At 53.1% G+C, this 23,683-nt stretch overlaps 10 protein-coding genes across 10 annotated transcripts; 5 read left to right on the top strand and 5 right to left on the bottom strand.

Moving 5' to 3' along the window:
* Nucleotides 1-513: 513 nt before the first annotated feature.
* On the bottom strand, nucleotides 514-2,060 carry BU26DRAFT_489486 (3-ketoacyl-CoA thiolase 1; the record flags this gene model as incomplete). Its single annotated transcript, XM_033826021.1, has 3 exons — nucleotides 1,912-2,060; nucleotides 1,624-1,804; nucleotides 514-1,521 (listed from the first exon to the last, which is right to left on the bottom strand). The coding sequence occupies exons 1-3, from the start codon at nucleotides 1,974-1,976 to the stop codon at nucleotides 514-516; spliced, it is 1,254 nt and encodes a 417-aa protein (XP_033680341.1). The 5' UTR covers nucleotides 1,977-2,060.
* Nucleotides 2,061-3,777: 1,717 nt separating this feature from the next.
* Nucleotides 3,778-5,609, bottom strand: BU26DRAFT_432823 (glycoside hydrolase family 51 protein; the record flags this gene model as incomplete). The annotated part of the gene is made up of 6 exons (XM_033823996.1): nucleotides 3,778-4,788; nucleotides 4,837-4,925; nucleotides 4,983-5,110; nucleotides 5,204-5,391; nucleotides 5,445-5,451; nucleotides 5,503-5,609. The coding sequence occupies 6 exons, from the start codon at nucleotides 5,607-5,609 to the stop codon at nucleotides 3,778-3,780; spliced, it is 1,530 nt and encodes a 509-aa protein (XP_033680340.1).
* A 206-nt stretch (nucleotides 5,610-5,815) lies between these two features.
* BU26DRAFT_521814 (general substrate transporter) lies at nucleotides 5,816-7,982 on the top strand. Its single transcript, XM_033829633.1, has 5 exons — nucleotides 5,816-6,186; nucleotides 6,242-6,555; nucleotides 6,607-6,740; nucleotides 6,790-7,616; nucleotides 7,667-7,982. The coding sequence occupies exons 1-5, from the start codon at nucleotides 6,160-6,162 to the stop codon at nucleotides 7,877-7,879; spliced, it is 1,515 nt and encodes a 504-aa protein (XP_033680339.1). The 5' UTR covers nucleotides 5,816-6,159; the 3' UTR covers nucleotides 7,880-7,982.
* BU26DRAFT_67073 (uncharacterized protein) lies at nucleotides 7,828-8,594 on the bottom strand. Its single transcript, XM_033836188.1, has one exon. The coding sequence runs from the start codon at nucleotides 8,459-8,461 to the stop codon at nucleotides 7,982-7,984; it is 480 nt and encodes a 159-aa protein (XP_033680338.1). The 5' UTR covers nucleotides 8,462-8,594; the 3' UTR covers nucleotides 7,828-7,981.
* A 217-nt stretch (nucleotides 8,595-8,811) lies between these two features.
* BU26DRAFT_521813 (uncharacterized protein) lies at nucleotides 8,812-11,875 on the bottom strand. Its single transcript, XM_033829632.1, has 2 exons — nucleotides 10,837-11,875; nucleotides 8,812-10,716 (listed from the first exon to the last, which is right to left on the bottom strand). The coding sequence occupies exons 1-2, from the start codon at nucleotides 11,688-11,690 to the stop codon at nucleotides 9,102-9,104; spliced, it is 2,469 nt and encodes an 822-aa protein (XP_033680337.1). The 5' UTR covers nucleotides 11,691-11,875; the 3' UTR covers nucleotides 8,812-9,101.
* On the top strand, nucleotides 11,769-13,129 carry BU26DRAFT_67047 (phospholipase C/P1 nuclease). The gene is made up of 2 exons (XM_033836187.1): nucleotides 11,769-11,880; nucleotides 11,931-13,129. The coding sequence occupies exon 2, from the start codon at nucleotides 12,165-12,167 to the stop codon at nucleotides 13,068-13,070; it is 906 nt and encodes a 301-aa protein (XP_033680336.1). The 5' UTR covers nucleotides 11,769-11,880; nucleotides 11,931-12,164; the 3' UTR covers nucleotides 13,071-13,129.
* BU26DRAFT_67035 (purine and uridine phosphorylase) lies at nucleotides 13,130-15,382 on the bottom strand. The gene is made up of 6 exons (XM_033836186.1): nucleotides 14,950-15,382; nucleotides 14,652-14,892; nucleotides 14,365-14,602; nucleotides 14,196-14,311; nucleotides 14,006-14,137; nucleotides 13,130-13,950 (listed from the first exon to the last, which is right to left on the bottom strand). Exons 1-6 carry the CDS (start codon nucleotides 15,291-15,293, stop codon nucleotides 13,189-13,191), a joined length of 1,833 nt encoding a protein of 610 aa, XP_033680335.1. The 5' UTR covers nucleotides 15,294-15,382; the 3' UTR covers nucleotides 13,130-13,188.
* A 384-nt stretch (nucleotides 15,383-15,766) lies between these two features.
* On the top strand, nucleotides 15,767-17,425 carry BU26DRAFT_462135 (uncharacterized protein). Its single transcript, XM_033825082.1, has 4 exons — nucleotides 15,767-15,910; nucleotides 15,974-16,073; nucleotides 16,131-16,294; nucleotides 16,344-17,425. Exons 1-4 carry the CDS (start codon nucleotides 15,853-15,855, stop codon nucleotides 17,336-17,338), a joined length of 1,317 nt encoding a protein of 438 aa, XP_033680334.1. The 5' UTR covers nucleotides 15,767-15,852; the 3' UTR covers nucleotides 17,339-17,425.
* Nucleotides 17,426-18,141: 716 nt separating this feature from the next.
* Nucleotides 18,142-19,138, top strand: BU26DRAFT_521809 (uncharacterized protein). The gene is made up of 2 exons (XM_033829631.1): nucleotides 18,142-18,355; nucleotides 18,432-19,138. The coding sequence occupies exons 1-2, from the start codon at nucleotides 18,234-18,236 to the stop codon at nucleotides 19,003-19,005; spliced, it is 696 nt and encodes a 231-aa protein (XP_033680333.1). The 5' UTR covers nucleotides 18,142-18,233; the 3' UTR covers nucleotides 19,006-19,138.
* Nucleotides 19,139-19,192: 54 nt separating this feature from the next.
* On the top strand, nucleotides 19,193-20,757 carry BU26DRAFT_67015 (uncharacterized protein). The gene is made up of 2 exons (XM_033836185.1): nucleotides 19,193-20,187; nucleotides 20,262-20,757. Exons 1-2 carry the CDS (start codon nucleotides 19,379-19,381, stop codon nucleotides 20,701-20,703), a joined length of 1,251 nt encoding a protein of 416 aa, XP_033680332.1. The 5' UTR covers nucleotides 19,193-19,378; the 3' UTR covers nucleotides 20,704-20,757.
* The last annotated feature ends 2,926 nt before the right edge of the window (nucleotides 20,758-23,683 follow it).

Raw genomic sequence — 23,683 nt, 5'->3', positions numbered from 1 at the left:
TTCCCGATTACGCTGGCTCCGAGCGTGGGTGTTGGTGAGACACATTGCGGCACAGCCAACCAGACTTCCTGCTATTCCCGGAGTGACTTCTGCCATTCTGCATCAGCATGGGGTTCCGTTTCTTCGTCGCTTCACTGATCTGTCTACACGCGTGAAGGCATTGTTGGGGGTGTCGCTGCGCATCTGGTGATGCCAATGCAGAAGCAGATCATACTTACGTAGCTAAGCTCCAAATTCATTCATGGTGTCCCAAAATTGACCCCGGGACACGCTGGCCACAATCGTGCAGAGGGCGATACCTTGGCAGATACACAGCGAAGGCCTGCAAGCTCGTGGAACGTACGAACTGAGCTCGGACAACGGACATTCTCCGCGCGCATGCAACTGTGCCGTATTACTGCAGCGCCCTCCTCCCCTCCAAAGAGCTACCTGCTGCATGCACTGTGTCGTTTTGGCATTGTCCGGACATCGGGAAGTTTTTACTGATAAAATAAATATGCTATACGAACAAGCTTACACATTCTGCTCATTGACAAACAGACCCGCCATGCCCATACCCGTGCCAATACACATCGACGTAAGCAGAATCTTCTTCTTCTGCCTCCGGCACTCACTCAGCCCCGTAACAATCTGCCGCGCGCCCGTGCATCCCAGCGGGTGCCCCAAAGCAATAGCACCACCCCTAACATTCATCTTCGCAGGATCGATCTTCAGCGTCTCCAAGCAGTACACTGCCATCGACGCAAACGCTTCGTTGAGCTCAATGAGATCGATATCGTCCATGGAAATATTGAACTTGGTAAGCAGCTTCGGAATCGCAATGCTCGGCCCGATACCCATGATACGCGGCGCGAGACCCGCAACCGTCGCGCCGACGTACTTTGCTAGGATGGGCTGACCCAGCTGCTCCGCCCTGGAGCGCTTCATGAGCAGCACCGCGGCCGCGCCATCGGTGACCTGCGATGAGTTTCCGCCCGTCGAGCGATCGCCATGCGGCATGAACGCCGGCCGGATCTTCTGTAGCGCCTCAAACGTGGTGCCCCATCTGGGACCCTCGTCCTTCGTCAGCGTAACGTCCTTCTCCTCGCCGGTCTTCGGATCCTTGAGCATGACCTTAATCGGCACAATCTCGTCATCGAACCAGCCCGCCTTCTGCGCCATCTCCGCCCTTCTAAAGCTCTCAGTCGCAAACCGGTCCTGTGCCTCGCGGCTGATATTAAAGTCCTTGCCGACGTTCTCGCTGGTCTGGCCCATGGGCTGCATGCAGTCGCAGGCTTCTTGGTTTTCGAGGATCTCGCCGAAGAAGGGGCGTTCGAGGCGGTCGCCGCCGACAGTCATGGACTCCGCGCCGACTGCGAGGCCGATCTCGATGCTGCCCATGGCGATTTGGTTGGCGATGTCTTGTACGGCTTTCAAGCCGGAGCTGCAGAAGCGGTTTACGGAGGAGCCGGCGGTGGTGTTGGGGAAGCCGGCGCCGAGCATGGCGGCGCGGACGTAGTAGGCGGCTTTTGCGTCGGAGACCTGTGTTGAGCATCGTCAGCTGTGTCGATGTGGAGGTGGGGCTGGCGGGGAGGAAGTAGATATCGCAATGTGGTGGGAGGACTGGTGAGAGCTGAGACGTACATTGCCCAAGCAAATGTCCTCGACAAGTTGCGGATCCAGCTTCGACTTCGCAATAACCTGCTTCAGCAGCTTGACGACGAGGCCATCGAGCGGCGTGTCCTTGAAGCCTCCTTTGTATGCCTTCGCAAGCGGCGTTCGGATAGCGAGCGTAATGACGATATCATCAGGATTTTTCGTCGTACTAGAATTCATTCATTAGCCATGCGATTATATCCCACAATTCTTCCCCCATTCCACCGTCATCGAACCTCTAGCTCGTGAAAGCGGGAAAGTCGCGGGGAAGCTTACATAGCGCTCAGACCGCTCTTAGACGGCGACATCTGCGAGACAATGGACTTTAGACGTTCCGTCATGGCGACCGTTAGCTGTACAGAGGGCAATTGAGAAGTTAGATGGGGAAAGGAAGAAATTGTTGAGGGCTGGAGGTGAAGAAATGCGGAGGATGCGGAGGTCCGAGGCGGAGTCTTTAACGAGGTTGTGGGGCGAGAGGTACCGAGGCATCTCGGGAAGAAGTCACGGGGGCCGGCATTTCGCTGATTGGTCAGCATGCCGATATGGACTTCGACGCAGTTGTTTGGGGAATAGTAATCGCAGCTACTACCTCCTAGCTTTCGGCTTGAGAAGTAGAAGATGTCTAGAAGAACGATGAAAGATCGTTGGGGTGTTGACGACTTCGCTGTGGTGGCAGCAAGCAGGAGAACCTTTTCCGCTCAGCACTTCGCGACATCTCGCCGCTGCACCACAAATCGCACCTTGGAAAGTGACCAAACTTCGCTCGGCGGGTCTCTGTAGGCTTTCTAGTTGCGCCAGCGCACCTTCACTCCCATCTGCTTCCTTCCATCGGACCCTTCCAGGACCAAACAAGAATCACGCCGAGTAGGGAGACATTCCAGCCCGTATACACTGTGTGAAGGCAAAAATGGGACGTAATAACTGTGACGAGCTAGGAGCTGCGTTATTGAGACTAACTAAGCCCTAACTGAATAAATGGGTTGCCGCTTTTCAGTCCCCGAACCGGATCCAAGCCAAGGCCATATCCAAAGAAAAGGGGAGTATCCAACCTCCGAAGAGATGAAATGACATCTATAAAGCAGAGAGGAGGGTACCCATGTGATCCCAAGATCCGAAGACCGACCACTGAGAGCCGGCCTTTTCCCAAGGAACTCCACATCTCTAGCACTTGAAGCCCAAGCAGCACGAACACTGCATCGCGACCTAGTTAGCATTTCTCTCACCCTTCAGATCCCTCTCTCTCGGACCGAGCCGACTAACTCACCTCGCGGTGCCAGAGCATCGTATCCCTGAGGCAGACCCTCCATGCATGACGCTCGGAGTCGCCTTTAGCTTCAAGGGCCTTTCCCCCCCCGGCGTGTTAGCTCGCATGAAGAACGTTTGAAGATTAGAAGACGCACCCTGATGCAATCGTTGAGCTTGTTGTTGCACTCGTCGCAGCTCACGTTGGTGAGTGTGTCGTCGCGCTTGAGGGTAGGAGACGCAGAGGCGAACATGATGATGAGGGCCATGAGGAGGATGGTGGGGTTGAGCTTCATTGTGGAGGTTTGTTGGTGTGAACGTTGACGCTGTCGTTCTGGAAGTAGTTTGAGGGAGAGGGTTTGGTGGGTGGATTGGAATCTCAGAGAAACTCGCAGAGTTGAAGAATTCTGGAAGAACATCGCTTCATGCTAGGAGATTGATATATATAGTTCCATTACCCCCTAAGCCCCGGAGCTAAGTACGCCGCTGAGAAACCTCCTGTCCAGCGAGATCAGCCTCGAAGGCGCCGAGGGCATATTCGTCGGGATACCTTACCCCAACACATACCCAAAATCCCTCGGCTTGGGATTCGGGTGCAATGCCTCGGTTGGGTAGTCTCATCCAAAATTCGCTACTACCAATGCTGGTGATACGGCAGGGTACGCTTACTGGGGAGGGAGCGCATGGTCTACGAACTCAACCTCAACTCGGGCATCTATAGTCAACGGTTTTATGCTGGCTAGTAAGACATTCATCCCGCCATCACTGGCTGTATGGGATAACTAGATCGAAGATTGAGCCGCACGTAGCTGGGTGAAGGCATGGATTTTATGGATTTTATGGTTGAGGTCGGGAGTTATCACTGGCGAATTGAAGATAATTACGCGTCTGAGACAGCATCTATGCCGCGCCAGCTTTCCATCGCAGCAGGGTAAAAGAGTGTTTTCCGAACTTGAAAGGACCCTTTCCATCCCACGAACTCTCCTTGATCCCCACTTTATGTTCCCCTGCCGCATTCACAACATCCACACTATCCCCATTCACCGTATATACCTCGACCGTCTCCGCCTTCAAACCCTCTAGCGGCACCTCAAAAGCCTTCTCTTCACTCAAATTCGCCACCGCAAGACTCACGTACCCATCATCCGACACCGTAGCACTGCAGTCCAGATACGGTGTCTCAGTAGTCCCACGGATCCACTTCGGATTCGTGCGCCCCGTATACTCCGGGCTCCGCACATTCACTGCAACACTGTGCCCACGCATGTACTTGCTGAACAGCAGCAGCGGCCACCAAGTCGTCTGCTTAACGATCCCCTCCTTGCTCGTCATAAGTGGCGAGATGACATTGACAGACTGCGCGATATTCGCCATGCCCATATCCTTCGCCTGCCGGATGAAGCCGTTCAGGAAGACCGACACTGCGAGCGCATCCGAGAGCGTGTACTTCTCCTCCGCTCCCTGCTCACCGGGAGCACGCACTGGATCCCAGACATTCCACTCGTCGAAGCAGATCGTCTGCTTGGGCACCGTTTCGGGGACCTTGTTCTCGATTCTCGCGAGATCGATCAGCGCGCTTGCCATCTGGATCGCGCGCTCGGCACCCCTGGGCGCTGTCGCATTGGGTAAGTGCTCTTTATCTGCGGTGTACATATGTATACTGTGCATGTCGATGAGGCTCTTCGTGTTATCCCCGCTGAGCCCATGGACGTCCCACTTCACGCACTCTTTCAGCACGTAGTAGTCCCACGAGGAGTAGCCAGTTTCGCCGCACAGAATGAGGGTTATGGAGGGGTCGAGAAGTTTGAGCGCTTTGGCCCATTGGTAGGCTTTCTTCGCGTAGTCCTCTTTGGTGAGCTGGGCGACTTGCCAGGGGCCCCAGCATTCGTTGCCTAGGGCCCAGTATTTGACCTACGGAGTGAGTTAGAGCTTGGAGAGGGAGGGTAGGGAGAGGAGTACCTTGTAGGGCTTGTCGCGACCGTTCTTGCGGCGGAGGTTCGCGTAGTGTGTGTCTTGGGTGGAGTTGCAGTATTCTAGCCATCCTAGGGCTGTACTGAAATACATTAGAGATGTGGTTTCAGTGCGGGAAGATAGGGCACACAGACCTTCATCTAGAGTGCCAGTGCCGAAATTGAGGCACAAATAGGGCTCAGTGCCAACGATCTCGCACCATTTCATGAACTCATCGGTCCCGAATTCGTTCGACTCGATTCCGAGCCATGCGAGCTCAGGCCTGAAAACAGATAAGTACGAGTGTGAATAGGCGGTGACGTTGTCAAAGGATTAAGCGTACTCCAGTGTACGAAGAGCGAGAAATAGTCCTTACCTCTTCGGCCTGTTCTCTTTAGGTCCAACGCCATCGAGCCAATGATAGGTCGCGACGAAGTTACCTCCCGGATACCTTACCACCGGGACGTTCAACTCTTTCATCGCTTCTATGACGTCCTTTCGGAAGCCATTTTCGTCGGATAGAGAATTTCCGGGGTCGTAGATACCGCCGTAAATGCAGCGGCCCTGCAAGAACAGTGTCAGACGTAAGACGTTGGTGGGATAATGGCCTAGAGTACCATGTGCCTGGTTTTGGGTGAGCTTCCACATGCATCTAGAACTCGGCGCTTTTCTTACTCAGTGAACCCGCCATAGATGTTGTTGTTGACCCTGGCGATTTTGTGGTTGGGATGGATGGTGATAGACGGGCTTTCATCGTCCGCGATCCTCGTAAACGTCGCCATCTTGCACGCTTCCTTCCTCAACTGCCAGACTGGATCGTGCGAGGAAATATATCAAAATTCGTGGTTCGATGCAAACGTGAGGGATGTTGAAGATCTGGAAGCAGGTGCACCTAAAACAGCCTAGCGCGTCCGAACATGATTCGCGGAAAATCTGCGTGCCACCTCAACCTTCGATTTTATCCAGGTCTAAACTCCTCCCAGCACAACGTCCGCCTCTAGCGAGCGTTCTCCCTCCAGTCATTCGGTCGATCATATACCGAGCGCAATTCCGATGCCTCGGAGCGTTGGTGGCGAGCCGGGGAGCTGCCGCCGGATGGTGGAACCTTGGAATGCCTGCAGTGCTCGGAAAAAAGTGGTGGGCTGGAAGCGGGGACATGGAGAACCTGGGGAAAGCGTCGCTGGCTATCAGTCGTGGAATTCCCGGTCAACGCATGGTTGACAGGCAGGGACCGCCCGATTGCTGGGAGCTATAAAGTCGTGCAAGGACCGTGAGTGTGGGTCTGGCATCTTTTTCGCTGCGGGAGCTGTTGATCGAAGGCGTTGAAGCACCATGGCTATTCCTCCAAAGTGGTACCAGGTACGGCATTGATTCTGCTCTCTCAGTATGCGTTGCGCTAACATCGAATATCTAGTTCCTCGTGGGCGTCTTCGCCTCCCTGGGTTCCGTCCTCTACGGGTACGATCTGGGTGTTATCGCTCAAGTTATCGCGTCGCAATCGTTTATTAGCAGGTTCAACCCGACCGACGATGAGACTGGAGCGGTTGTGTCTGTCTTCACAGGCGGGGCCTTCTTCGGAGCTGGTGGAGCAGGTTTGATGTCTGATGCGCTTGGTCGACGCCTTACAATCCTGATTGGCGCCCTCATCTTCTGCGTCGGAGGTGCTCTGCAGACCGGAGCGCAAGCTCTATCGTACCTATACTCTGGGCGTGCTATTGCTGGGGTCGGGTAGGCTCTTCTTGCGCCATGGGACATGTCTGTATACTGATGTCTCGGAAGTGTTGGCGTCCTCTGCATGATCGTCCCGCTGTACCAAGCAGAGATCTCCCATCCAAGTATTCGTGGACGTGTCACTGCTCTCCAGCAGTTCATGCTTGGCGTGGGAGCACTAGCGGCCGCTTGGATCTCGTACGGTAAGCGATCGAACTCCTTGAGTAGAAATTCAGAGCTGAGATTCCCTAGGAACATACGTCGGCTTCGACCCAACCAACGATGGACAATGGCGCACGAGTCTTGGTATCCAGATGCTTCCGGCCGTGCTCCTTGCAGCGCTCATCTTGCTCTTTCCCGAATCACCCCGTTGGCTCATCGATCACGGCAGGCCAGCGGATGGATTACGCACGCTGGCAAGGCTCCATGCCCATGGCGATGAGAATGACACTTGGGTTCGCGCGGAATACGACCAGATCCAGGATGCTATCACCTTCGAACATGAACACGAAGCGAAGTCTTGGACCGAACTCTTCACCGACAAGTCCTCCTTCCGCCGTCTCTTCCTCGCCTGCTCCATTCAAGCCTCGATCCAAATGACGGGTGTCTCCGCAATCCAGTACTACTCCGTCACGATCTACGGCCTCATGGGAATTGAAGGAGATGATACCTTGAAGTATCAAGCCATTTCCTCGGTCATCGCTCTTGTTGCGCAGTTCCTCTGTATCCTCTTAATCGACCGCTTCGGACGTCGCTGGCCGCTCATCCTCGGCAACCTTGGCAACATGGTGACCTTCATTATTGCGACGATTCTGCTGGCTAAGTTCCCTCCTGGCGCGAGCGACAACAAGGCTGCCGCCTGGGGCTTTATCGTCATAACCTGGGTGTACAACTTCTCCTTCAGCGCCACATGCGGCCCGCTGTCTTGGATTATTCCTGCCGAAATCTTCGACACAAAAACCCGTGCGAAAGGTGTCGCACTCGCGACGATGGTTTCGTTTGCCTTCAACACCATGATTGGCCAGGTGACCAAGCCGGCGATGACCCAAGTCGGGTACCGCTACTATTTCCTGTTCATCGTAAGTACTGAACTCAGTCGCATGGCAATCCAACGCTTATTACTTTACAGATCTGTAACTTCACGAATGCAATCTTCTTCTGGGCCGTGCTCCCCGAGACCGCCAAGCGTCCGCTCGAGGAGATGAACTACCTCTTCACCAATGCGCCACTCTTCGTTCCAGGCATAAAGAAGGGCGAGTTTGACACGCACGATCTCGAGCACAGAGTGGAGGAAGTTGAGGCTAAGCAAGGCTATGCCGCGCACGTTGAGTCGAAGATCTAAGTGTTATCTTAAATGCAATAGGTAGCTAGCGGAGGAGGGAGTACACACCCGCATGTGGCACAGCTTAGTTGAAATTAAGCCAAACTGCCCATCCGGGCAATTTTACAAACCCCATCGAATCCTGCGATCCCGACACCCTAGCTCCGTCGCACACGTGAGATCGCGTGCTATCGCGGGGGTTTCTGAGCTGACGCCCGTGTTATCCGTGCCTGACGATCTAGACCGCGACCCCCAACATCGTCGTACCAGCCCCTCTCTCCAACATGCTGCTTCCAGTAATTCTTCATCGAACCATCGATCACAGTGCGGATAGCACGGCTCGATGCGAAGCCTCACTTTGCGGAGTGCGGATAGCCCGGCCTTTGGCCCAACGCCCTTACAGTACACGCGTACTCTCAAACTGCCGTTCTGGGAAGGCGGGGTGGAACCGTCGATTGCTGGGGACACGCAGCCGTGTTCACCAAGACGCTGGGTGATAGGCTGTGGGCCAATCGTCGGCGTGCTTCGGTCCGGGAGGGGCTTTTTCGGAGCGAGATAAATGTCCGGAGGGAATACGATGTTTACGCTTAGGTTGCACGGCATGTGCTGAAGGCCTTTATTGGGAAAGTTTGTGAGGGGTGTCGAATGAGGAGATCATGCGGGAAGGCAACGGTTGGTTTGGGAGCCTATTATAGTCTGGCGCGTACGACGTTCTCGTGCTCGCAGGATCGTAAATGGCCCGAAACTACCATGTTGGGTAGTTTTGTGGAAGGGTGTGGATTGCAGTGCCCTTTTCTTCGGGCAGTGCACATCCGAACTGCGCATCTTTGATAGCGGGGTTTGAGCCATACAGAGCTTCGTATAAATAGGTAGGAAGTGAGAAGCTAAGTAGATAACTGTAACACTGAATAAGCCAGTTTTCCCAAGGTTGAAGTCCCGGAGCCAGTCACGTGAAAAGGATTACATAACCTGGTGGGGCTGCCCAGCTCAGAGTTTTCTGCTCAAGCTCTACATCTATCAACCACCGCACTCAGGCTTCATTGAAGCTGCCATGAAGACCCCGAAAACCTGCCCAGCATGTGGATCCGGCGTTGCCTAGGAGAGCGGAAATTGCGGCTGCCCTCACACTCAGGCCGCGACCCACAAAGCAGACGACCCGCTCAGGTCTCACTTGGGATGAGTTGCTTTGGATTTGATGCCCCTGAGTATCACGACGAACCTAACGTACAGTCCCCTAAGCATGCTACCACATGTTTTCCAACTCCCCCTTCACTAGCTTAACATCTGGATGGTTCTCTCCCAACGCCTTAACCTGTCTCGGAAGGAGATTCTCAAACAGTTTCCTCGCTCCTTCTTGGTCCCCAGACTTCTCCAGTGCAATACCCAATTGCATCTCCGCCCCAAGAGTCATTCCGTGCTCGCCGCCGAATATCTTCCTCCTGTCATCGACAACGACCCGATACGTATCCCTCGCTTCTCGAAACTTCTCTTCCTGCATGAAAATGGCCCCTAAAGTGTGCAGTTGCGAGATGCTATCTTTTGGCAGGGGAACTCCATCGTCGCGATGCTGGCGTAACTGCTCCTTTAACTCACTGCAGAGAGCTTCGGCTTCCTCATGCCTTCCGAGTTTGCCGAGCACTTCGGCGAGCGTCACCTTTGAGCGAAGAGTCATCGGTGACTGGGTGCCGTAGATTTGGGCTGCAAGGGTTTTGGCATCTTCCAGGTAGGTCTGAGCTGCCTCCATGTCACCCAGTCGCATAGCCACCCAGCCTAAACTGTCGATGGCGAACATTTGTCTGGGATCTTTCGATGATAGGCGGGCATTCGATATCAGGCCTTCAAGAATATGCTGCGCATCCTTGTACCTCCCTGCGCGCTTGTAATCATCCGCCAGTGCCTGGGATACTGTAATGCCCAGATCTGGGGCACCCGGCTCAGAAGCCCCAGAGATAATGAACGAAGCAGCCTGTAGCTGGGCCAGTCCCTGAGACTTGTATTTCGGCAGCCAGCTGTATACCTCGGCAAGATCGAGCAGACGACGCACCGCTTCAAGGCTCTCGGGGCCCGACTTTGACTGGGCTTGGGCCACGAAGCTTTCATAGGTGAGCCGCAACGAATCCTCCACCATGTTTGCAAATGCTGTCTTTTCCGGCTCTTTGAAGTAGGAGACGAGCTGCGCTTTCAAAATGAAGAGGTGGAGGAAGCGAGCTGTATTGAACGGGCGTGGCGGAATCTGCAACCTTGACCGTGGAAGAAAGTGGGGCAGTAATTTGTCTGCCCATTCCACCCAGTTCGTGGGTTTGCTGAAAAACTGACTGATGGAAGCCTGCAGGTTTGTGTCATAGGCGGCATTGCTGACATGATAAACCCAGTAGAGGCTCGCGTACTCCGCAAGCGGGTGTGTGGTTGGAAAGTGCGCGCTGTTTAGAGGGTCCTCAATGCTGGAAAAAGAAGGATGGGCGAGATACGTTACGAGGGACTTGGCAATCCTTAGATTGCTGGATCCTCGCTCGACGCTCAGTATTTCTTTTTGCGCCGGGTGGTCTCTCAGGAGGAACTCGCGTAATGAGTGGTGGACGGGCTTCAGGACGCCGTTCTCGATCTTGATGAGCGAGCCACAGACCTCGATTGCCTGGGCCTCAAGATCTTGAATGAAGGCATTTGACTCAACGTCGATGGCATTGGCTGTTTCGACAAGACTTAGTGGGCGAACCGCAAACAAGATCCATCGGAGAATCTGATCACGAAGCAAAACCTGGCTTCTGGTAAGGCCTGCGGCTTGCTTTGAGAACACCGAAAGGTATAGGTCGTCGAGGGAGGCGGGTATGCTCTTCAGGCTTTCTGAGAACTGTTCCTCACTGGACATATCCGTCAGCAAGAGAAGGATGTAGGGTACATCGAGGGGGAAAAAAAGGATACAGGCACCGCTCTCAAGGAGAAATGCATGGGACCGAGCGGTAGATTGTGGTTCCACTTACTCTTCGAGCGAAGCGGAAAGAGGAGCTTCCTCGGCCAGCTTCTTCACCGCAAGAACGGCCCAGATGAAGTTGCCTTCAGCCTGCTCCAATACAGCGGCACAGACGCTACGTCTCCATGGATTCAATCCTGGGTGCTCCGCAAGTTCGGTTTGGATGAAGAGCTCCAAGTCTTCCTGGACTGAGGCAGCTGTCACAGGAATACTGGCAGAGCCCGCTGTCGCTCTTCGGATATTTGACACCGTACGACTTGAGAGGAGCAGTTTCGTAACCGCGGCATGACTTCGCGCCAAGTCTGCCAGCCTGGAAGGGAGGTCAAAAGCCGAGGGTTGCGCATTGTTATCCGGGAGCTCGTCTAGGCCGTCGATGACAATGCGTACACAGTCAAGATCAGGAATGACGCTGGAGAATGCGTCCCATAGCCTATATGTCTCATCCAAAGGCAAAACGTCGTCGCCGGGCGCAACCTCAGCAGCGAATTCGGTAATAATGGCTCGGTCTCTGTCCGCCAGTGCCCGAGACTGCAGAAGCTGGACGAGGAACGATCGGAGTACCGATGCGGGAGTAGAGTTTGCGTCGCAGAAGTAGGACAGTGTTGCCAGTGTTACCGCTCCTGTCTCCTCCCGCTGGATATCCTCGAGGATGAACTGCGTGAGGAACGTTTTACCGCAGGCTGGGGGACCGTGGATCCAAAGGACAGGTGATTCAACATTCTCAATGTCCTTCCAACTTCGGTAGGCTGCCTCGCGCAGGATCCATTCGCACGTCGCAGGAAGCCGCTGTCTTTTTCCGCGCTGGTCTCCGCTCGAGGACGCTCCAGTAGTGCTTGCCGCTCGTTTTCTGGCTGTTCCCGACATATTCGTTGGGACTGGGAAGGCTGGGCAGTGCACGGCAAACAGGTACCTTTGAGAACGAACGGCGCGAAAGGCTCTCGGGGCCGGGCGAAAACAAGAAACGTTGAGATGCTGATGACAGCGGAAAATTCTAGCAATGCGGCTCATGTACGCCAGCTTCGTGAATGCCTAGGAGATGTCAAACTACGGTAGAGTGAGCTGTTAGGCAGCAACACATTGCCATGAGCTGACCGCGAAACACAGGGCGCTGTGGCTGAGGCTTGTGACACCACGTACCTCAGCTGCCAAGCCTCCCTGCATCCACCCGCTTATATGCATGACGGGGGTGAGCGAGAGACGAGCGACACCCCAGAGCGTTCTTTGGATGGGACCTGCTCCCGTGTTTCCTGAGGCGCTCTTGCTCGTGCACCCTGTTGTCGCCCTCAGACAACTTCTTTAATCTGCCTTGCCTAACCATCATATCTTTGCATCGCACAAATGAAGTCCTTCACTTTTATTCTTTACCTGCTCGTTGGTTTCCCTTTTTGCTCCGCCTGGGGTAACCTGGCCCATCGGACCATCGCCTTGCTCGCCCAAAAGTACTTCACGCCCGAGGCATCGTGGTATACAAGAGATCTGTTGGGAAAGGAAACTATCGATTCCGCGGCCATCTGGGCAGACACCTATAAACTACTTCCATGGGGCCGCGACACCGCTTCCTGGCACTTTGTGGATGCTCTGGATGATCCACCGAACTCGTGCAGTGTCGACTATCACCGAGATTGCCATCCGAACCGGACATGTATCATAACTGCTACTATGAACATGACCGAGAAAATATCAGAGACCACAATAGCATCAAGGGAGAGGCAGAAGGCACTGAAGTTTCTCTTGCATCTCATCGGCGACTTGCACTGTCCTCTTCATGCCGAAAGCATCGAACGCGGCGGCAATGACATCCTCGTCTTATATCGTGGCATCAAAACGAACTTGCATTTTGCATGGGATGTCCTCATACCGCGAGATATCGCTGGCGGGGAAGGACTGAACGAAGTCGAAACGGCATACGCCTGGGCCGAACGCCTCTATAACAAGAGCACGAATGAATACGGTAATGCCGCTCTTGTCGGTGTCCATGGGCTACAAGACCTTGAGCAAGCTACGAGCACTAAAGAACTTTTGCTACGCTGGGCCACGGAAGCCAACGAACTGGTGTGTCGTATCGTGCTGAAAGATGGAGTGGAGGATGTGAGGGGGAAAGAGCTATCAGGAGAGTATTACCAAGGTTCAGTCGCAGTCGTCGAACAGCAGATCACTAGGGCAGGCATAAGGCTGGCAATGTGGATGAATTTGCTAGCGGAGAAAGAAGCAAGACTCAAGTGGGACAAGGAAGAATTAAGGTAGTGACTACGGACCATATCGCGAAGCCCAAACGCCGAGCCAACGAAACCTATTGTTTGCCCGAGTGTGCCCTCCAAGTTCCCGCTATAAATAACCACAGTCTTCCTTGCATCGCGCGCCGTTACTTCCCTGGCATTGGCGGGATAACACCGTCTTGTTCGTGCGCCGAAGATGGCTTCCGGAAAGAGTGAAGCAAGCGCGTGATTGACCTTCTCGGCGACAAGGTAGCACTCCTTCCCTTCCCTTTGGGCTCATTGCTCTGTGGGCGCTTCGAAGGAAGCGCAGCATTTCTCTGCTCTGCGTTCGGCTCCTTGCTTCTGGAGCGCTTGGTAGTCCATGTGAAGTGTCTGCCTGCGCTCTTTACTGGTTCCGAAGGTGCACTTTTGTGGCGTTCCTTCGTTGCTGCACCGTTGTGAGCAGCGGAATGTGTATGTGGGAAGCCGCAGCCTCCGTCAGTTGAAGCTGCAGGATCTTCGATTGGCGCCGGGCTTTCTTGCCTTCCTTCCCCGAGCACGGTTGAGGGGAGAGGCTTGTCCCTCTCAAGTTGGCGTCCTTCTCGCATGTTCTGCTCCGCGGTCTTTTCTATTAGTGGCTCCTCTTCTTCCTTCTTTTCCAGTTTTGCGGCTTGTGCTGCTTTCTCTTTGCGTTCGTCTTCTTCGCTCTTCTCCAATTCTTTCAGCCACTGGACTGTATCTTCCCAAGTCACCACAGAAGCAACAGCTGGCGACTCATCAGATCCGCTATAATAGTCGCACTTGCTCAACACCCTTCCGAAAACCTGGACTTGGTATTCGCCATCCTCGCATATCTTCAGACTATTGACAGTGCGCGACCAGTCCATGAAGTAGCCGCCTTTGTAGTGGAGATATCTCCCAGCTGCATCCTAGATGGACATCAGATTTGACCTGAAATATACCTGAGTCGGAAGGTGATCTTACTCCGCCAACGTTCACTTCTGGTATCCGGAACCGTTGCACGAGCGCTTGGACATGACCGAGCTCTTGTACAAAGCTCGGACTATAACTCTTCGGCAACACTGTCTTTAGCCCTTTAATCTCATTCCGCGGGATCTAAGAAACACAGTAAGTCTCTTGAATCTCGAGTGCACGTGGACCGGACAGTGCTCACCACAATGTTGGAATCAAGTTTGTCCGTAACAGGCCACCCTGAGAGATAGTTATCCAGAACCCTGCGAATGAAGTTCTCGTAGTAGCCTGGTACCAGTCTGGCCCCTGGCTCGTCATCTCATTTGGCTCTTAGCTGAAGCAAAAAGCTACGTCAGAATGCCGGTACTCACCCTCTTTGATGGCCCAGGTTATCGCCCTGATGCGGTGGACTACCCACTCTTTCACGCCTTTCGCAGTGTTTTCCAAGGCATGCGTGTACGCATTCTCCACTGTACCCTTGAACGAGTCCCCGAAGTCGGAAATGCCTTTGATTACGCCAAGCGATATGACTTGATCGCCTTCGAAGTGCTCGCACAACTGGATAAAGGCACTCGCTTCCATATCAAGCGCAATTGCGTTACGGTTAACCTGAATCGTTAGCTAAGTCGGGCTCGATGTTGTATTAGAGGGGACTAACCTCTCTCCGGATTTTGGTAAAGATGACATCAGCATCTGTGCGCACAGAAGCTCCGGAGATGAACTCTCCATAGTGATAATTTGGTCTGGAGGATGCTTCCGCAAAGGCTTTCAGGTCACCCGCATTGCACGCCACACGATTGTAATCTGGCCGAAAGAGAAGCTGGCCGGCGACGTTTTCCATCTTGCCTTCCTCGTAGTTGATTGCAGCTTCACCGAAGATGACGTCTGTGATGCTCATCCTACAAGTGTGATTAGCGTACAGATAATAGTAATTGTGACATGTCCAGTCGCCTTACTTGACATTGCCCGTTAGATCATGATATCCAGCACACACTCCAGCATGGATGACGAACCGAGGACGCAGGATACTGAAAAGAATGCTAGCATGAATCGTGAAAGACTGAATTCCCTGGCGCAATCCACTCGTCACGTAGTACTGGAGTTCTTCTCCGGAGAGCAGGCGGAAAGAGCCGAGATAGAACGTGTAGCCATCCTTCACTTTTTGGACTTCGTGGCCGGATATGCGGTTGTCTGCAATCCCCAAGGCTTTCGCAATCTCCTCTGCCTCAGTATCTCGTGCACACATAATACATAAGGGCCGATTTCGAAGGAGTCGTAATTTGGGAGTCGTTGGTGCCATGGCTCAGGCTGCGGGGCGATAAGGACGTCAGGCTGAACCCGGGGATGTCAGGCAGGCAGCCCTTTTCTACATGCATAGAGCCTCACACCAATGCTACCGTTCTTCAGAACAGGCAAGCATGGGTGCGCCTTTCGGACGCTCTGGATCTGATGATAGGGGCTGTGCGCTGAGGTGATGGTCCTTCACAAGGCTGTCCAATCATGTGTGGCGCTGACGCCGGGTGAGTTCCACCCGTTGCCTTCTCGCTAGCCTGCGGGCGTTTCCGTTGTGATCAATATTGTTTTTGGCGTCAATGGGAATTCCTGTGGTCGTGTTACGCGCTGCGGCTGAGCAAGCCACGTCTCGTTTAGAAACCTTGGCTGCATGCTCAAGCGCGAGCTGAACTCGAACGCAATATCGCCATGGCCTGAGCGGGGTACAAGGCTGAGACGCCTTTTGGTTCATTCGGGAGGAGCCGCGTGTGAAGTAGACCTAACCTGGGTCCGCGTGCTTCTGCGTCCTTATCAGGAGTACCTTCGCCGGTTCTTCACTAGTTGAGTTGGCGATAGTCCAGGGCCTCATGGCTACTCCTATTCGCAGTGATCTTCCTTCCCTGGAGGTGTTGAGAAAGCGGCATGGTAAGAGAGTGTCCATGGCTTCCTTTGCAATGCTGAAAACTAATATCTAATTTTGTACCATAGAGGACACATCTTGGGATCGCGATCAGCTTTCGTTAGCCAGGTTTCAGGGTTGTGAAGACCCTTGCTCTGTCCTGCTCGGCCACTTCGACCTGAGCCTTATGTATGTTACTTCCAGTGAGGAGAAAATTCAAAACATGCTAACGCTTGCAATTTCCAGCATAGCTCAAGCAGACCACATCAGGGAACATAAAGAGTGGCGAGAATTCTTTACTCTTACATTCCAAATGCCGCAAATGTGGTGGGCACATTGCTGCAAGAATTCAAACGGCTACTTCGGATGCGAAAGCACTAGGAATCCAGATGCGTCCTTCAGCGGCTACAGTAAGCTTTGGTTTTCGATAATAGCAACAAACAAGCTAATAGCTTGTAGACACGTGGTTAAAAGCACTGGTCAAGCAGACGTACGAGAATTCTCCGAAAGGCCAAAAGGACTACATCTGGCTCAAATACAACATTTTCACCCGCTGGTTACCTGCTACGAAGCAGACTGTCATACTGATTTTCGATCCGAAACCTGCTGTGAAAGATCGCTTACTAGCTCCCGAGTTGTATCGCGTCGACCCTTTAGCTTCGACTGACCCTTACTGGATTCATGGGATCTTGCTCGAAGAACTACTACAGCTCCAGGATAACGCTGTGTGGGGCATTCGAAATCTCGTCAGACAGACCGAAATCCATCGCAGTTCTCCTAACTCCCCGCATCCGGACTTCCTCCGTCTGCACGATATTGCTCGGCATGCAATTCATGTGTCCGAGACACTGGACCTTGCGGTCACCACAGTAGAGATGATGACAGCCTCTCATGATGCCTTTATTCGCTCTCAGCACGCAACCGACGAGGCCACCAGGAACACGCAGAACCGGCTCCAATCCAGGCTTCAGTTCTACAACCACATGACTCGCAGCCTTCGCTACCGAGCGGCTTCGAACAAAGAACGCTTGAGTAATGAGATCCAATACGCCTTCAACACAGTCACGCAGTATGATTCCCGCATCGGTGTCGAGATCGGTCGAGCCGCTCAATCAGACAGCGCCGCTATGAAGACAATCGCGTTCTTGACCCTGACGTTCTTACCGGCGACCTACATCTGTGCCATTTTCAGCATGTCATTCTTCAATTACAATCCTGATACTGGCGAGTGGAGAGTGGCAAAAGACTTTTGGGTATACTGGGTGGTCGCAGTGCCGATCACCTTCATTACGGCGTTGTTATGGTCTTTCTGGCATAAGTTCTTCCCACAGAAGCTTGTCGGTGAGGAGAAGTTGCCAGCAAGACGAAGGGAGATTGCAAAGCACGAATTGCACGATCTCAAGGAGAAGTTGGCCGGCCACAGTTCGGGTGCACCAACTGAGAGCAAAGTGTAAACCATGACGACTCTGTTCATGTACCTAAGTAGATAGGGCGTTTCGTCGCCACTGAGCTCGTAGCAGACAACGCAGCTATATTTCCTTGTCCATCGCGTTCACGGAAGAAGACGCCTTTTGACGGTTTTTGACTCTCGAGGTCCTCAGGGGCCGCTTGCTTCTGGCTTTAGAACCCTTTCCACCGCAGTACTAACATACCTAGGTAGGTCTCATAGATCTATCTCAGCGATCATCTTCTAGTACCACGGCACTACGGGCTTCTGCCGCATTATCAGAGGCTACCTATATTCACCCGCACTCTTCCTTACTGAAGTCGACATCTCCAATGAGTATAATAACACCTCCCAGGGCATGGGCCGGCTCGTGCTCAGGTCTACGTGCCTCGTGCTCGTATTTGCGCAGTGACTCGCAATAACTCTTCTCGGGCCACCGCAATGGGCAACTCACCAAATGAGAGCCATAGATGCCAATAAGGCCACTAGGTTGCCTGAGTGGACGCGCTTCGAGGAGGGGGTGTGCTAGTTATGGTGGTGTAATGAAGGTTTGTTTGCTTCCAAACTGCGATGTGAGCGGGAACTCGTTCACGTTTGCGCCGGGCCAGAATGGACACTTTGCTGAGTACGTTAGGTCGGTTCGCTTCTTGTAGGGGACGTTGGGGCTGGGAACGCGCATACCGTTGTGGTGATTCCTCGGAGATAGGACGTTGCGCGCCTTGACAATCACGGATTGCTTAGTCATATGCTGACTCCCAAGGATTTAGGCTCAAACCCTTTCCGTACGCTTTCTCTCCTAAACTTCCTACAGCACAATTTTGAAAGCAAAACCGAGAGGAACACGCAGCAATCGACGGCGGCGGACATTTAGATAGCGGCGAGCGTAGCAGCGGAACGACCCGATGGACCCGATCATTTCCACCCCACGACTGAAGCTAAGTCTTGTCACGAAAGCGGAAAGAGGAAGTCCAGAGTTCGAATGGCTTCATGCACTGCACAGCGACGAGAAGGCTACGTGGTGGAGGTACGCTGTGCTCTTCGTTATTCCGCCCATGGTGAATTTACTTCTGTGTATTATTTTCGTAATTGACTTTGTGAAGCATCGTTGGCCGGGCGAAGTCTATGGAAGACACGGAGAAGGTCATGAAAGGTTATCTGCCCACCACTGAAGGAGAAGAGAAGGCATACAGAGTCGCCTATGCTATACACAGCATCCCGGACTCGAGGGACGGCTCTGTTGAAGGCCAACCGCAACCCACAGAGCAAGAGGGCAAACCAACGCAATTCGTAGGCCTCATAACTCTGAAATCACTAGGTGCTCACGGGCTTGCGTTACCGGAGGACCTAACGCTGCCCGCCGCAGCTGCGAGCACGACACTGACCGTCGAACTGGCCTATATGTTCCTACCCTTCGCATGGGGTAAGGGGTACGCAACCGAATCGGTGGCAGCAGTATTTGAGGCCTGCAAGAGGGCACGATCTTTTTGGGCACCCTATGAGAAAATTTATGTCAGAGCGATCGTGAATGGGGGTAATCCAAAAAGCTTCCGAGTGATGGACAAAACTGGAATGAAGAGACGCGGGATATACAAGTGGACTGGGAAAATTTTCCTCGCTGGGGAATGGAGGACGCAGGATGATCTTCATATTTTTGGGATGCATCTGTTGGAGTGAGACTGTGCAAGACAAGGTACTACGTCCTTTCTTCTTTATATTTACTTCTCTATATTACCACAGATACAGGAAATCGACTCAAAACATCGAAGAGCGCTAGTATTGGGCTCGTTTTTTTCGCCGGAAACACAGTATGCTTCGTCTTTGTACGGTAGAGGGGCGCTAAGAATAACCGGTATAAGTCTCTCTACAATCTGCTTCGTGTCCCGGTACCATGCCGCAAAGGTGCAGCATCGGAATCCTTCGTAAGCAGTATACCCCATGCGCAACCTACGCCGCAACTTCTCTCGTACGAAAGCGTCATCAACCACCCAGTATATGAGGCTGCAAAGCCCCTGGAACTCATCAATCCAACTAACCCACGACGAACAAGATGGTGCTCTGGCCAGAACATCCCGTTGCTCTCTTCTTTCTGTCATTTTCCATAGGCGTCTTTGTCGTGGGCTTCTCGTCTCCATCATCCATCATCCGGCTGGCATGCCTTCCTCTCCTACTCTTCAACGTTTGGCTGGTGCTGCGCCCGTCGACACAAGTATCCTATACACACCCTATGTACGCAAATCTTCTAGGCGGTAGCATCTTCTCTTTATTGCTGAAGTACCTCGACACCGTCGTCCTGCGCAAATCAACCTACGAAGCCGGCGGCCCTACAACCACCCCAGAAGGCAACCCGCTACTCTTGCCGCACAAGGAGAAAGAGGGCGATCATCCTTCATCCGTGACCGGAATATGGCGGCGACTGCACTTCGGCATTGCCCACCTCTTGGATACCCGCCTTTCGGGAACGCCCTGGGAGGTTAAAAATGTCCCTCCCTTCAACAAGAACGACCCCAGCTACGTTCCCTCAAAGAGCATCTTTCTACGAAACAATATCCTGCGCGTCTTAATTTCCGTCACTCTGCTCGACCTAGGTCGTCCCAGTGCAGACACTACCAAGAACGCCATCCTGTTCGCTGAGAGCAAAGTCCCTTTCTTCGCTCGACTGGGCTCTGTAACGACAGAAGACGTCGCGATGCGTTTTGTTACCACGCTTGCGTCAGTTATCATCACATATCTCCTCTTCCAAGCCGTGCACGCGAGCTCGGCAGTTGTAACTGTCACCTTGGGTCTCAGCAAGCCAGAGCGATGGCGGCCGCTTTTTGGAGACGTATCGGACGCGTGGTCTCTGCGTCGCGCATGGGGGTAAGCCGGTCCCCTGCGTCCCCATTTGCAGCATCTCTGCACAGAACATATCTCAGCTAACACTCCATATCAAGCATGTTTTGGCACCAGAGTGCAATCTCCAACTTAACCGGACCAGCCAAATACGTTACCTTTGGCTTATTTGGGCTCTCCAAAAGCTCGCTCATAGCGCGCTACATCTTCACGGCAATCGTTTTCTTTCTTTCGGGCTGCATGCACGTGTGCGGGGAAGTCACGGCAGGAATCCCGCTTTCCGAAGCTGGCGTGGTTCGCTTTTTCGTCACACAGGCGCTGGGACTTCTCATCGAGGACGCCGTTGTAGGAATTTGGACGGTTGGAATCAAGAAAGAAGGAGGGGATCCGCGTGGAGTAAGATGGTGGCAGAAAGGGGTTGGGTTTGTATGGGTGGTGGCCTGGTTGGCTTGGTCGATGCCGGTATGGACGTATCCGGCGTCGAGGAGGAGTCGAGGGGAAGGGATTCTTCCGTTTAGTGTAGTGGATCATTTCAAGGCGTAGAGTTTTGAGACTCGGCACGAGTGAGGCTGGATGAGGAAAGGTCATGAAGAGTTCATGGGGGTACCATATCACCACCGCGCCATGAGTGGATAGTATTACACATCACTTCAGACCCTGGCAAATGGCCACCACTGGGTATACGAACGCGTCACCGAAATGTTGTCATGTGGGCTAGTCCGGATATATAAACGCCAATTCCCTCCCCGCCTCCTACTGCACGATTTCCTCCAGCCACCAGTGTCCACTAAAAAGATGTACCCTAGCGAGCATGGGGCTCGTATAGTTTGCTTGGGACTGGAGAAAATGCGGGGCAGCTGCATGTAATGGTGGGCCCAAGGGCCTGCCACAGCAAGATGCGGTCGTCAAAAATACATCGCGCCAATCCACGATGTGCGAATCCGCTACAAGCCACAATCATTGTGCTGAGGACAACTTGGACACGCTCTGGCTACAATGACCTCGGGCGGAACTTGAGGGAATCAAAATTTTAAACAGGCCTACCAGGCTTAAGTGCTCGCGCTGCTTGACTGGTCGGCCCTCCTGCTTCATCTATATAAGCTCGCCTCACTTTCCCCTTCCTTAGTCCTGCACCAACTTCACAACTCATACCAAAAACCCAAAGACTCGACCTCCATGGGGTCTGCTTCTCTGCGGTGGATCAGAAACGTTGACGTGAGAAAGTTTTGCGAAGGAAGTGTGACTAAAATAGTCGTGATCGCGAACCTATGTTCCCTGTGTTCGATGATTCGGCTGCTCCGGATCATGGAATTGGCGCCATGAGGCAATAGATCATGCCTGAAACTTCGTATGGGATCGAATCAGTCTTATGCCTTGCGGCGATGACCCATGGCATCACCCTACTTCCCGCTTGTCTCCTCTTTCCCTCACCATCATCGTTCATATAAATGGCTTATCCCTTTCTCTTCTGGCTCCACATATCTATCCACACCTTTACCTACAAAACCTGATCCTACAAAATTGAGATGGAGTTGGCCTCTTCGTTGCGAGCCGAACGCATTACTACCGCCATACATGGGGGTGGAATTGGGAAGAGGCCACAACTAAAAGCCCGTGCCAATGCTCAAAAATCTCTATCGAATCGAAATCCTTCACGCAAAGTGCTCTCGAACCCGGAACAGTTCCCTCGCTACCCAGGATGCAGCTGACGATAACGCATTGCTCACACATTCCTCGCTCGTTCTTTTCACTAGCATATATAAAGCCTGCCCGCTTTCTATTTCGCTCGCTCACATGTCCATCTCCATTTCCTTTCTACAAGAAAAATAAGGATGGGCTCATTGAGCCGGGGCCGGGTTCCCGCTCCGATCAAACCTGTGGGCCATTAGGCCAATGTTCCGAGGCACACTGCGGACAACACTAGAAGACTAAAACGGACACCGACGAGTACGATGTCGGGGAAAGCTACTCTCTTCCATGTCCAGACCATCGCGCGTTATAAACGAGGGAATTCGCCTTATCGCTGTAGATGCAAAACCGCCCTGCATCACTTAATAGCGATGATGCAAATCACTGTGCGGTCTTCCCTCTTCTCGACCACGCATTTGCATATAAATACCAGCCTCTTTCCTCCTTTCTTCACCTTCCACGCACCAACACGACCTCCCAAGACGCATTTTAAAACAAAACCGCTGTGGCTCAATGGAGCTTTGCGCGTGGGCTTCCAAAAGTTTAAATGTCGTGGATACATATGTGGAGGATTGAAGAGATTGGTGCGACTAAAAGAGCCGGCGTCAGTTCTGCATGACTCTGTGGTTCGTAATGGGCTCGTAGTCTAAAGATTGCAGATGTACTGGCATAAAGTTCCACCCTACATTTTAGTCTAACCCGCGGTATTCCTCGTTGATGCTTAATGATTCAATTAAGCCGCTCATTCCTCGCCCTGTTCCCTCCTTCGAAAGGCTCCCCTGTATAAATACCTCTTGTTTTCCTTCTCCTGACTCTCGCACATGGCCCATACTCAAGTCGCTAAAATTCCGAGTCTACATCGCTGTGGAAGAGCGTTCTTCTTCCCGTGGACTAAAAAATCCATCCCGTCAGCCGATGTGGTCTTGAAGACCAGGGAGTCTAAAAGCATTCTCGTATGGAGAGATTCGACGGCGAGACTTAGAGCATGCCATTGCTCACCGCACTGCGCGATTAGCGTCCGCAAAACTCATGTATATAAATGCGGCTCCGATCCACTTCCCTTTCCTTCCCCCCTACACTCGCATTTCTCTAGCACTAAAACCGAAATTGTGAAGGAAAAATGGAGCCTTTCTCGTTGCACCAAAACGACGCGTCCAAGAAATCTATGGCTGAGCGACCAGCGAAGATCGAGCTAAAACAAAGTCCTGCAAGACACCATCTATGGTGCTTTCCTTTCGTGGCCGCCACGCTCATGGAAAGAAAATCGCTCGCGTACCGAACAGACCAGCCTAGACGGAAGGGTTGCTGAAAACCAGTCATAGATGAACCCAGCACGCCGACCTCCCAAGCCATCATCTCAAGCCTCCTAGACGTCACCTATATAAACCTCCCTCCCTTCCTCCCCCTACTCGTTTCTCCACCCACTCCCTGCTTCTACACCAAAAGGCTCCAGAGCGACCCGCGATGCCGTTCCCTCTCCGCCACAAAAACCCTACTGCGAGAATCTGCACGCGTTAAAAAAGTCTAGTCGCACTGATATCCAAAGTTCAGGAGATTACAAACGATGGGGCTCCGCCTTGCCCGAGGAGTCGCTTGCGCTCCTTGAACCTGAACCCCGTCGTCCTGGCTGAAGGATCCTGCCGAGCGTCGACTATTTCTGCTCACTCTTCCTGCTCTGCTATTCTTCGCCGACTCCGGGATGGGGCGGGGCGGGTATATAAACCCCTTCTCCTTCTCCGTCTGTCTCTCTGCACGCATCTTCCACACTTCCTCAACGAAAATGTGCAAGAACGGTGCATATGCTCTCCGGTCTCCTCGGGGCCGACCATAATCG

Source organism: Trematosphaeria pertusa (genome assembly GCF_010094035.1).
Source record: "Trematosphaeria pertusa strain CBS 122368 unplaced genomic scaffold BU26scaffold_12, whole genome shotgun sequence".
NCBI classification, from domain to species: Eukaryota; Fungi; Ascomycota; class Dothideomycetes; order Pleosporales; family Trematosphaeriaceae; genus Trematosphaeria; species Trematosphaeria pertusa.
The sequence above is the reverse complement of the archived record's forward strand: the minus strand, read 5'-3'. Positions and strand labels throughout refer to the sequence as shown.